Raw genomic sequence first — 12,901 nt, 5'->3', positions numbered from 1 at the left:
AAAGAAAATAAAATCGCAAAAGAATCAAATTTAAAAATTATCTCAAATAAAATAATTAATGATTAAAAGAATATGAACCAAATATGATAGATAAAAAAAATTAAAAAGATGATAAAAATAAAAAAAAAAAAACAAAAAAAAAAAGAATAAGTTTGGAACAATTATACCTTAATCATAAAAAAAAAAAAAAAAAAAGGTTCAAAACTCAAACCTTAATTTTATAGTCAGCGAAGTGATCGAAAAATGTTCCAACAAATAAAAAATAATTCACCTAGAAGGACGGCATCTTATCAATTCTATTAAAAAAAAAAAAAAAAAAAAACAACCTGAGCTGATGACTTGCTTTTTGCTCTTTTTTTCAAAAACGTGACCCTTGCTTTCTTGGGCAACAACACCTCACATTTTTTATTTAGTTTGATTAAATTTGTTTTTATAATTCATTTTTTTTTATTGATATCCTCTTTCTCTCATTTTTTTAAGATTCTTGAGCTTAACTGTTTTTTTTTTAAAATAATAATCAATCTTTTAGGTGTTTTCTATAACTTCATAATACCTCAATGAAATCATTGTAATTTACTTTAAAATTTTGGATAGATCAATTATATATGCATGATGCATTTATAAGAATGAAAATCATATGTATTAGCTAACTTAGCAACTAGGATAAACATCCAAGAAAGATTTTAAAAAAAATGGTATAAAATAAAAAGATAATCTAAGTAAAATATTTATATATGCATCTATCTTTAGTTTTTTATTAGAAAAATTAATTTTTTTATTTTAATCTTTAATTAGCATTCTCAACTCTTTTTATGATTTATCAATTCATATATTTTCCAAGTCACAGGCATCCTCTTTTCCAATATTTCTCAAACAACAAATTTTCATTATATTAAGAAGACCACAGCATACATATATATATATATATATATAGCTTGCATTCATAATGACATCTACTCCTTTAAAATTGAACTTGGAATCCCACCTCTAGCACGAGAGGTAACGGCTAAAAAACCACAGCATCTTATAGTGATCACAGCTTCGATCATTGAGCACGAGCAATTTTATTGATTAATAATTTCGAAACCAAAACAAGAGGGGATTGATTGAGTGATATTGATTTAAACTTAGATCCGTGGTAAATCATAGTTTTGCTTTTATCATGTGGGCCTTGATGTCCCGTTTAATGTAGCTTGTGATTTTACCCCTTTTCTTCCTTTGTTGAAAATTTGTTTCGGAAATCACAAACCAAATCATGAGGACTCCCAAAGATGACACAAAAGAATTACGCCATCTTCAATTAATTTCATAAAGGGATACTTTTCTTCCAAGAAGAGAAATCCTCATATCCTTCCCCTCTTGATCGATCATCACCAACTTTAAACCTTGAAATATTATGCCCTAATGATTTGGGCACCCACCCCTCAAAATTATTGCCCTTATTTCAATCAAGACCACAATTTTCTTAGGCGAAAAAGGGGCATTGATAACCCAACTAGACGAACCTTATGCATTATACAAGCAAAAGAGCACGTACGAAGGTATATAGCCAGGAGTGCTCTCCATCTCCTTAAAGCAAGAGTAGCCCCCCCCACTTCATTCCTCGCCATGTTAACTTTTCATCTTTTCTTGCAATGGATCGAATATAGTCATATGAAGCTCTCGATCACCAGAAGCAAGATGATAAAAGTCGTTAAAAGGGTATTTAATTATTGCTAGTATTTTCGTTAGCGCTATTACCCTTAATAAATAAATCTTCTAACACGAAAATATTATGATCTCCTAGACGATATCTATGACTTTAAACGACTAAGACCATGTTTGAATGAATGTTATTTCTCTACTTTTTTGACCCAAAAACAAAAGGTTGTTTTAAGCGTTCGAGGTGGTGTTTGTGAGCACACTAGCACAAGAATTGACTCTAAACTTTTTCATGTGTTGCACGATGAGGATCAAATAATCATGTAGCATTCGGATAGAGATCAAATGACGATTTCGTTTGACTTCATGATCATTAAGGAGGATCTTCCAGATGGTGCATGGAAAGAATTTTATTTTTTTTTATTTTTTTTCCCTCAGCTGGGAGTGTTATCGTGCAGCAATGGACGATTTTTTTTGGATTCTAGCCTTGAACGATGAGAGGAGTTATTTAGTGATGTTTTTCTTCAGAAAGTAATTCCATGTCTCATCGTTAACATAGAGAACAGCAACATGGTTGTAAATACGAATCTGGTGTTCTTTGGCTTTACGAATTGCAGGTGCCTTTTCCAAATACTTTAAACTGAAGCACTTTTTTGGTGGTGGCATAGCAATCTGCAATTTTCTTTTGGCTCCTTTTAATGCAATGAAAACTTGGGAAAATAACCCTTGAATCCATCTTTTAAGTCCTGTATAGATGCTGTTCTTGGAAGTCTCCCCGTTCGAGTTTCTCCTTGTTCAAATTTCAGATTAAAGAAGTTAAATTCTAATATTGTTTATTTTCTTAATTTGATAATTAACCTGCTATTTGTTTGCACTAAAGTAATTAATTATGCATGCAAATCTTGAGGAGATTAATGTTTTTAATGTGGGTCCATTTCCCCTTGTTGATTAAACCTCTTTAATTCGCATTGCATGGCAAGATATCATAATCACATCCCGCATCAAGCAAGAGTTTGAAATATTCACTAAGGTTAGCTTTGAGGATTCTCATCATATATAACAATTGAGCTATAATAGTAATTTTTTCCACAATCTTGAGCTAAATTATATATATAACTATTCTAGTGTTTCATTTAACTGTTCAAACCAGGGCAGAGCAAGAACAAAAAACTAAGGGGGCTGAATTTAAAAAATTTCAATTATTTTTATTAAAATTATAAATATTTACAAGGAAAGGGGCTGGGAAAAACATTTTCCTTGCAGGGGTCCCTGGCCCCTACCTTTCTTTGCCACTGGTTCAAACCTCAGAATGAAAATGGTTTTTTAAAATAATAGATCTATTATAAAGTCATTCTTAGAACCTCATCTAATATTTAAATGTTTAGATGATACACTAAAACATTTTTAATTACTTTAATACAATTATGTTGTATATGATTCTTGAATAGTAAGAAAAATTAAATTGAAAAACAAGTACTACATCATGATAAAGAGAGTCGAGATAATAAAAAATAATAAAAAAAAGAACTATTCTTAAAAAATGATTGGTGAATGATAAGTATTAACTAATTTCATGGATTTGAGGTTAGCTTACCATTTGTATGCGTTTTGATTTTATTTAATAAGATATTCATTCAATAATATTAGAGCTTATTAAATTAGATAGTTAAGATTAGGTTTGATTTAAATGATTTAGAATCGATGATGTGTGATTTTGTTATATATATTACTTTGTATTTTTAATACTTATAAGATGTGGGATGGTTTCTTTAACATAATACATTAATAAAATGTTAAAACGTGTGGGTTTTTTAGTATAGCAATTCACAATGAGATTTTTACTTTTTTATATAATTTAATGCTCAAAGTTTATTTCTCTTCAATTGGATCTATTTATGCCCAAATCCATAATCAATTTATCAAAAAAAATATTAAGCGGTCATAATTGTAACAAAGAGGACTAAAGTGTAATGCAAGGAGAAAAAAGATGTCTTTTTAAAAAATGGAAAAATATTCAGTTTGGTTTTGATGGTAGATATTTTTTAATAAAATATGATTTAAATTTTACTTAGTGTAATTACGAATACGCTTTCAGTTTTTTTTAATCTTAGGAGATATTCTTTCTATATAGCCATATATACTTGAATTTTTTTCTCTTTAATTTTATTAAATTTATTAAATAAAACATTGATTTCAAAAAACAATGTTATTAAATACAAGTCAATCTTCGATGTTTTAAGGGATATCTATATTCATATTTATCTATCAACTTTTCAGTTTATTATTTGGTTAAATATCATTTAGTTTTTACTTGGTTTTTATAAAAAAAAATGGTAACTTTTTGTTAATGTGTGCAACCTTTATGATATTTTTTTTCTTTTGATTTTATTCAATTGATTTCATATATGTGCCGATTTCTATTAATATTTAATAGATAAAAAATTTATTCTAATAACCAAAGTCATTAAATACAATAGGGTAAATGACTTGTGGTGTGTAGTCAAATATCTTGATTTACATCTATTTCTTGATTTTTTCAGTTTAGTTTTAATTATTGTTAATAATTTTTTTTGTATTTATCAAAATAGGTGGTTTTTTTTATTTATTTAATTAAATGAATATATAATTTTTTTATTTACACTTAGGATTTTTTATGTTAACAATTAATATGTTAAAAAAACTTGCATATTTATTTTATTTAAAAAAAATAATTTATCCAACACGCGGTAAAGTTAAGTTTTGTTGAGATCACTGTTTATTAAGACCCTACAATATTCTAGTACAATTGAATCGCTATAACGACAATTATTCAAGTATGAAGCAGCTAGCAAATAACAAAGCAATTCGATAGTGAAAAACTAACCAAAATTTGCTATCATCTGTAAATAACTAACAAAAAGAATTACAGTTTCTAAGAAACAAAATTATATAGAAAATATGACATATTACTTGATGTGCAAGCATGGACAACCATCGGATCAAAATAGGGAAAAGGATGAGAATCCCATCAAGAATATATATTTCTTGATGCGCAAAGGACAACCAACAGTACGACTGTGTGTTGCTTACATGAACATGATGTGAACATGGTTGTCTATTAGCACAGCAGATTTCTTCTTTTTTTACCTCCTTTTTTTTTTTTGTTTAGTAAACATATAAAAGGGTTTTCTCAAGTGGTTTGTTGGAGATGAGATGGGATTAAGACAAAATGCCATTGCAGGTTAGAGAAACAGAGAGCTGAAAAAGAACCAATAATGCTATATAGGATCGCAGACAGAGGGCTGCTTTTTGAGTACTTTGGGAATAAAATGCTGTCTCTCTACGAGGATTGGCGTGAAGAGAGAGAGGGAGAGGGACACCTTTTTTTTACCCTTTTATCTTTCAATGAAAACTTATAGCTAATATTTATACAGAAGCAACAAATGATAAACATGAAAAAGAAAAATAAATAAATTCCAACTTTCCTTTTTATCTCTCATCACTGTCTGGCCTTCTTTTGATCCACCTTTTCTCTTTACTACTTTTTTTTAATTTCTGCTGGTTTGTCTGTCCATTCAAAGAGGATGTGTGGAAAAACGAAAGGGGAGTTATCTCTCTACCTATGCACAAATTTCTGACTTGTGGGTACTGTTTATTGACCCCTTTTTTCTCAAGAAATACCATTTAATTAATTTGCATAGAAATAACACAGCAGAAAGTATTCGACTTTCCTATCGGTGGTGTTAATTGATTAGTATTCCCTCACTAAAAACATGCACAACACTTAGCACCGAAAATGCTATCCTTCAAAAGATTTTGCTACTGGCGAAGCCATCATATTGTCTTGGCTCTTGTAATCTTATCCTGTGTATTAATATTAAATGCATCCACATAAGTTTTTCTTGAAGAGGGTAAACAAATTAAGCAGTACGATTTGGATTGATATCTTCCTTTTGCAGCTTTTGATCACCTAGATAGGGAGAAAATTTAGTATAACTCGTAAATATAAAACGAGTCTATGAGTCTATCATGCATGGCATGCCATTAAGATCACCTAGATAGGGAGAAAATTTAGTATAACTCGTAAATATAATATGAGTCTATGAGTCTATCATGCATGGCAATTGGCATGCCATTAAGATCTTAATTACAGTATGGTTTTGATACTTGCAAGTCCCAACAAAAAGAATATGATTGTTAAAGGTAACCCTGCTCTTTTTTTTCTTTTTTTTTAAATCATAATTATCACCAAAACATAAATAAATCAAGTGACCTATTAGAGTACCATTGAGAGAGGGAGGTGATAAAAAGATGGAGCCGTAGTCCTGTTAACTGTAAACTCAGGACAGTGAAACAAAGTAATGGATAAGTGGAAATAAGAAGAGAAAAAAAAGAAAAAGCTGCCATACTGTATTTAAAAATAAATAAAAAGATCAGCAATCAACAAGGAGTATAAAGAAGGTGGAGCGGTCGAGACTTGCTCTACTAAGATCTCTAAGCTCTCCTTTCAAAACATCTCACTATCCATTTTCAGTTCAAGCCTCCAAAACCGAGCTGGTAGTTCTATTTTTGTCTCCTCTAGCTCTAAGCACAAGAGAGGAAATTAGCTAGCTTTTTTTTCAAGCTCAAAGCATTAGGATTTGCAAGAAAGAGAGGTACTGGGGGTGGTGTAAGGGGGAGAGAAAAACATAAGAAAAAACAAGTACAGAGAGAAGTTTAGTTCTGACAATACATAGGTTTCTTTCAAAGGGGGTGGTGTGGGGGGTGGGTTTTAGCCAAGTTATGCGCTCAGGAGCTTGTACGGTCCAGCAGACCCTCACAGCAGAGGCTGCTTCAGCTTTGAAGCACTCTCTTAGCTTGGCAAGGAGGAGAGGCCATGCTCAGGTCACTCCTTTGCATGTAGCTGCAACCTTGCTGAGCTCAAGAACTAGTCTTTTGAGAAGGGCTTGTCTCAAATCACAGCCTCATCAAACTTCACATCCTCTTCAATGCAGAGCTCTTGAGCTTTGCTTTAATGTTGCACTAAACAGACTTCCAACAACTCCTGTTCCCTTACTTCATGGCCAGCCATCTTTGTCCAATGCTTTGATTGCTGCCCTTAAAAGAGCTCAAGCACATCAAAGAAGGGGTTGCATAGAGCAGCAGCAGCAGCAGCAGCAGCCTCTTTTGACTATTAAGGTTGAGCTTGAACAGCTTATATTATCCATCTTAGATGACCCTAGTGTTAGTAGGGTTATGAGAGAGGCTGGGTTCTCTAGCACTTCCGTCAAAAACAATATAGAGGACTCTTCGGCTTCTTCTGTGTTTCAGTGTTATAGTACTTCTGGTGGGGTTTTCTCTTCACCTTGTTCCCCTTCTGCTACTGAAACTCAAAAAGAGGTCATTAACCCAACTACCTTTTGGCAAACCCATTTCTTGAATTACACTTCCGAGAAAAACCCAGTTCTTCTTTCACCACAGAAGAAAGTTTCGAGCAACTATTTCACAGATTCTGGTTCTGTGAAGGAAGATATCAAGCTGGTTTTGGAGGTTTTATTGAGAAAGAATGTTGTGATAGTTGGTGACTGTGTACCTGTAACTGAAGGTCTTGTTGCAGAGTTTATGGGAAGGTTAGAGAGAGGAGAGGTTCCAATGGAATTGAAGCAAACTCGGATTATTGAGTTCCATTTTGCACCAGTTTCTTTGAGGTTCATGAAGAAGGAAGATGTTAAAATGAATCTCTCAGAACTGAAAAGAAAAGTGGATTCGCTAGGTGAAAGTGGGGCCATTATCTATACAGGGGACCTGAAATGGGCTGTTGAAGAAACTGTCGGTAATGGAGAGGTATCTGGTTATAGTCCAGTAGATCATTTAGTCACAGAAATTGGCAGGCTACTCTCTGAATATAGTAGCTCAAACACAAAAGTATGGTTAATGGCCACTGCAAGTTATCAAACATACATGAAGTGCCAGATGAGACGACCATCTATTGAGATTCAATGGGCACTTCAAGCTGTCTCGGTTCCTTCAGGTGGACTTGGTTTGAGCCTCCATGCATCCAGGTAGCCTCCTGCTTTATTGCTGTTGTTGTTATTATTTTGTTTAATTCATGTCTGATACCTGTTATTATATCTGGATGGAGAAATGCATGAATTTCCCATTGATTGTCATCAATTTCTTGAAGCTTTATTTGTTTTTGTACTTTTCTTGCTGTGCATGCCTTTATGGTCTGAATGAGGCCAAAACCACTGTGAAAAGTATGGTTTGGTGGTGAGACAGATCACAGATATGAATCATTGTCCTTAAGTTACTTTGTTTTGTCAGGATACATGCAGCAACTGCACATTGCAGATTTTTCCTATAGCAGAATCATTAGAAGAAGAAAAAAAAAAGGGAAAAAGTAAAAATGAAGGGTTTTCAAGGATGCATTTGTTTTACTTTTTTGATGATCAGTGACTTCAAATTTGATCAGTATTTATTTCTTTGAAAGAATAAATAGGTAGGAATCATCCATTTTGAACAAAGACTTAGTCGATACTTGATAGAGTCTACTCTGGACCTCCATTTTCTAATCAACCTTTTCCTTTTCTGACATGTCTATTTTCTGTTGTCTTTTTAATTCTTATATTACTGACTCCATTTTTGCCACTATATTTTCATAATGCTCAGTTCAAAACACAACCACACACAAATACACACACAGATTGGGGGAGGGAGAACTAAAACTTTGACACTCCAACAACCTTGAAACATTACTATTAGGTGAATGTTTTAATTTTTTATTGGCCCTAGACAAGATAGTAGTAGTATACTGCTCTGCATTTTTATTGTCCACTTTGCGTCTACCCTCCCTGACCTTGATTATCTGTGTTTACTAATACGAATTTTGTATAACGAACTTGCCATTGGCAGCATCTCCAATAACCCATCTCATGTGCTGGAAACAAAGCCATTCATTAATAATGGCAAGGAGGAACAGGATAAATTCACTTGTTGTCAAGAATGCACCTCTAATTACGAGAAAGAAGTTCAATTACTTAAATCAGGACAGCAGAAACATTTACTTCCTTGGCTTCAACCTCAAGGCACCAAATCCAATCAAAAGGTAATATGAGATGAGGGATTTTTGTTTCAACAACATTTTTTTTTAAAAACAGAATATATATATATATATATATATATATATATATATATATTGGATGTATCAACTGGATGATCTATTTAAAACCTTTAGTTAAATTTTCAGGATGAATTGGTTGAGTTGAGGAGAAAATGGAACAGATTGTGCCACAGCCTACACCACCAAGGAAGGCAAAGCAATTTGAATTCTACTTTATTCAACAATCAAAGCATGCTTGGAAAAAACTACTCATTTGCTTCATCATATCCTTGGTGGCCAAGCCAAAACAGCTTCTTCCCGGATTCAAATTCAATCTCCTTTGCCGATTCAGCTTTGAAACCTAACTACAGCTCCAGTAATGTGCCTAAATTTAGAAGACAGCAATCATGCCATATTGAGTTCAACTTTGTTAATGATTTTCAAAAGAATGAACCAGAGGAACCAAACTTGGATTCTCTAAAGAATTCTGAAGGCAAGGAAGTAAAGATCACCCTTGCTCTTGGTAATTCTTTGTTCTCTGATATAGGCAAACTGGAAAAAGGGAGAAGTGATCATTTGTGCAAACTACTGAAACAGAATGTCCCTTGGCAGTCTGAAATTATTCCTTCAATAGTGGATGCTTTGGTTGAATCCAGGTCAGCTGAAAAAGACACTTGGTTACTGATTCAAGGGAATGACACTCTTGGAAAAAGAAGATTGGCACTTGCAATTTCGGAGTCTGTATTAGGCTCTGCTGATTTGTTGCTACACTTGAACATGAGGAAAAGAGATAATGAGGTGACCTCATATTCTGAAATGCTTGCAAGAACCTTAAGAAACCAAGAAAAACTTGCAGTTTTTGTGGAAGATGTAGATTTGGCTGATATACAGTTCTTGAAATTCCTTGCTGATGGATTTGAAACTGAAAGATTTGGAGAATCAAGTATTAAAAGAGAGGGAAATGGCAGCCAAGTAATATTTATCTTGTCCAAGGGTGACTCCACCGACTATGAAGACAGGAAGATGAATGATTCTGTTATCAAGATGACACTGAAGGTGAATGAAACAAGAACTGCTAGTTTTGGAACACCCAACAATGACCACAAGAGAAAAGCTGAGTGGGAGATTTCAAGCAAGGCTAATTCTCCAAGAGTCAATGAAAAGGAAAATGCATATTGGTTTTCTGATGAAAATGGAAACAAGAAGAAAAACTTCTCAAGACAGTCAAGTTTCAACACCCTCGATCTCAACCTGAAGGCCGATGAAGACGATGAAAGCAAGGGAACACCGGGGGAATTCAGCCCCATTTCAAGTGATCTGACTCGTGAGACCTCATCCGATCACCTTAGTCCAAAAGGGATTCTTGATATGATCAAGAACCGTTTTGTATTCGATCGAAATCAAGGTCGTGATAGAGAAATGACAGGGGTTTTGTCGTCCAAGATCAAGAGAAATTTTGATGAGGTTTTTGGGGATCAAAACGGGGTATACTTTAGCATTGAAGAGAGGGTATTAGGGGAGGTATTAGAAGGGTCAGGTACTTTTGTGAATAGTCAGTTTGAGAAATGGCTAAAAGACATCTTTCAAACAAGCCTGAAAACAGTTAAATTGGGAGGTAAAGAAGAAGGTATAGGTGTTAGGCTTTGTTTTGGGTTTACAAGTGATAGAGTTTTTGAGGATGGTTTCATGGGTACATGTCTCCCTAAGAAAATCCAGGTTTCTTTCACGGACTGACTGGCTAGCTAGTCTCTTCTGTAAAATCCATCACCAAATGACATTGGATCACAATGTCCCTGTGTAACTGCTAATTTTCATAATAGGATGTGTTCTGTTTCTTTTTTTTTCCCCTTCTGCCTTTCCTGCTACATCTTCGAGATTCATTTCATTACCATCATCTGAGTTCCATAGCTTGACAGCAACCATGTCATTGTGCAGGGATGTTTGAGTCCAGGGTTGCGTTTTTCACCAGAGTCCCTGGATACGCAAAACTGTGGCTGATTTATGGCATTTAACATGGGTTACTTTATCTCTAAAACATTTCTCACAATTCAAACTTCAAGCTGGTTTGAAAGGATACTCTCTCCCTGACACAACTCCTCCACCCTAGCAAATGTTACCTGTATTATATGCATCAACAGACTAGTATAAAACTGAAGATTTTAAAGGCTAAGGTTAGGATTTAGATGAGCTCTTCCATACTTTTGCTGGGCCAACAGAGGCAAAGAGTAGGATTCCTCCAATGAGAAATCTTTGAACCAGTTCTTGGGAGCAAGTCACTATGGCACTTGACATTCTATTAAATCTTCTTGCAAGACAGGTTTTTTTTTTCTGTTCTGTTGTAGTTACTAATGAAGGCACAATACCATCAACCCGAATCCTGCCCTCTAGTTAATTTTTGTAGGAGAGTGCACTAGACTACATTAACATTTAATTAATTCTCTTAATACAAGCTTATCATGCAGTAGAGACATTCAACTTGAGCTGTATTCTCAGCACCCAACAGTTATTGCTCCATATAAAACGCCATGCAATGATCCATTCCTCATTACAAACTTAATTAATCATAATGAGATAATAATGAAGCAAAAGAAAGGAAAAGGAGAGACCATATTGCCTGAGCAATGATGAGAGATTGACACCTTGAGAACCTAAACAGCTTACTACATACATCTCATAGTGTAAGATTAAGCATAAAGTGGGAGGTTTTTAGCATGGAAGATGTGGAACTCACTCACTCACTCACTTCTTGAGAAAGTCTTCGTAATTAAAGATGTTATCCTAATTATGATTGTTTTTAATTTCCAATTCATCCACTCTTTTGACTGAAACAATAATGAACAATCCTTCCATGTAATCAAATATTTCATTCTCAAACACGATTGGCTTCACACAAAAAGAAGCCCCCCCCTCCACTACAAGCCAAACACAACACTTTCTGCTCAAGAAATTTATTTTCTTTAAGCTAAGTAGCATCATTATTTTGACCTAAAGGACCCGTAATAATAAGCGAAGGTATAATTGCATCGAACGGCGGAAGTGGGGTCTGCCTTCCCATGATAGAACATACAATAATTTCATCTTTATATGCTTTTTTGTTACTGTGCATTTTAAAATTCAGATGAGCACTGCTTTAGAAAAGCTATCAAGTGTCCTAGCGTATTAATTAAAGAAGGATTGGGGAGTGATGATGGACACTAGGTCCTTGCCATTGCATTTAGACAAGTTTTTCGATTTTTAACATCCTCCATTACAGTACTTCATGAGACTTGATTGGTGGTGTCTTTATCTTTGCTTGTCCACCTTCCACCATAATAATAAAAATAAAAAGGGGGTTGGTAATGGATGCAGGAAGTTCTGCACAGGTATTTCTCCAGTTGGGTGTAAATGACGAAGCCATTTAGGGGTCTTTCCCGCCCCGGTAAATGACTAGGAAACAAACTTTCCTCCGGCTCCGAATGAATCAACCACCGTTCCTTCCGCCCAAGCCTCATGGAACTAGGATTTCCTTCCCTTGAGACCGAATTTGAACAGAAATTGTGATATTTGGAATGCTAAATTCTGAATATTCAAGAATCCGAGGTCCCAACTGGGAAAATGCATTTGCTAAATAAGCAGAAATGCTTATTACGCCTGTCAAAAAAACAAGAGACCAAGGGGAAACAAATGGACGAGAATCTTTGAATTTAAATTGTTGGCATGCTTTAAACACCGTCAATTCATGATGATTTTGCTAAAGAAATATGTTCCCTCTAAGACCCTCCTAATCCTGTGGAAAACCATTTCTGAGCTCGTTTATAGATCTGAAGGATTTCTAATTTGTAGCTCCAACCTCAAAAGTTCGATACAGATTCTCAGTGAAGCTTCGGCGTTTTCTTCAATCAAAACGCTTGAAATCCAGAGATGCCTAATGCTAATTTTGCCCCAAGATTCTTACTGAAACCACCATCTCAAGAACCCACCACAAAGTGATTTGTGAGATCTACCTGCAGGAGCCGCCCATTCAATGGATGGGAGTTCCGAGAGGTGATTTCGGGGGGGAGTTTCGGTGAAATCAGCATTCTTCAATGATTTAAGCATGTCAATTTCTATCATACAAGGCATGAAACCCTGGGCCCACTCAATATAGAGGCACATTAGTTTGTGTAAAGAACACCAAGTAACAAAATACTAGGTCGTTGAAAATTGTCCATTAATGCGAATCGT

General features: G+C 34.5%; 1 protein-coding gene across 1 annotated transcript; it reads left to right on the top strand.

Annotated features, from left to right (window-relative positions):
- Nucleotides 1-6,054: 6,054 nt before the first annotated feature.
- Nucleotides 6,055-10,544, top strand: LOC118033590 (protein SMAX1-LIKE 4). Its single transcript, XM_035038603.2, has 3 exons — nt 6,055-7,661; nt 8,512-8,704; nt 8,846-10,544. The coding sequence occupies exons 1-3, from the start codon at nt 6,403-6,405 to the stop codon at nt 10,430-10,432; spliced, it is 3,039 nt and encodes a 1,012-aa protein (XP_034894494.1). The 5' UTR covers nt 6,055-6,402; the 3' UTR covers nt 10,433-10,544.
- Nucleotides 10,545-12,901: the final 2,357 nt, after the last annotated feature.

This window comes from Populus alba, chromosome 6, assembly GCF_005239225.2.
Source record: "Populus alba chromosome 6, ASM523922v2, whole genome shotgun sequence".
Taxonomy (NCBI): domain Eukaryota; kingdom Viridiplantae; phylum Streptophyta; class Magnoliopsida; order Malpighiales; family Salicaceae; genus Populus; species Populus alba.
Note: the sequence above shows the minus strand (reverse complement) of the source record. Positions and strands in the feature narration are given on the sequence as shown.

What these genes read in the sequence shown, in the direction of transcription:
- LOC118033590 (XM_035038603.2), top strand. Translation starts at nt 6,403, where the DNA reads ATGCGCTCAGGAGCTTGTACGGTCCAGCAGACCCTCACAGCAGAGGCT. An exon ending in TTGAGCCTCCATGCATCCAG is followed by an intron (nt 7,662 to 8,511) that starts GTAGCCTCCTGC and finishes TGCCATTGGCAG; the next exon opens with CATCTCCAATAACCCATCTC. An exon ending in GCACCAAATCCAATCAAAAG is followed by an intron (nt 8,705 to 8,845) that starts GTAATATGAGAT and finishes TTAAATTTTCAG; the next exon opens with GATGAATTGGTTGAGTTGAG.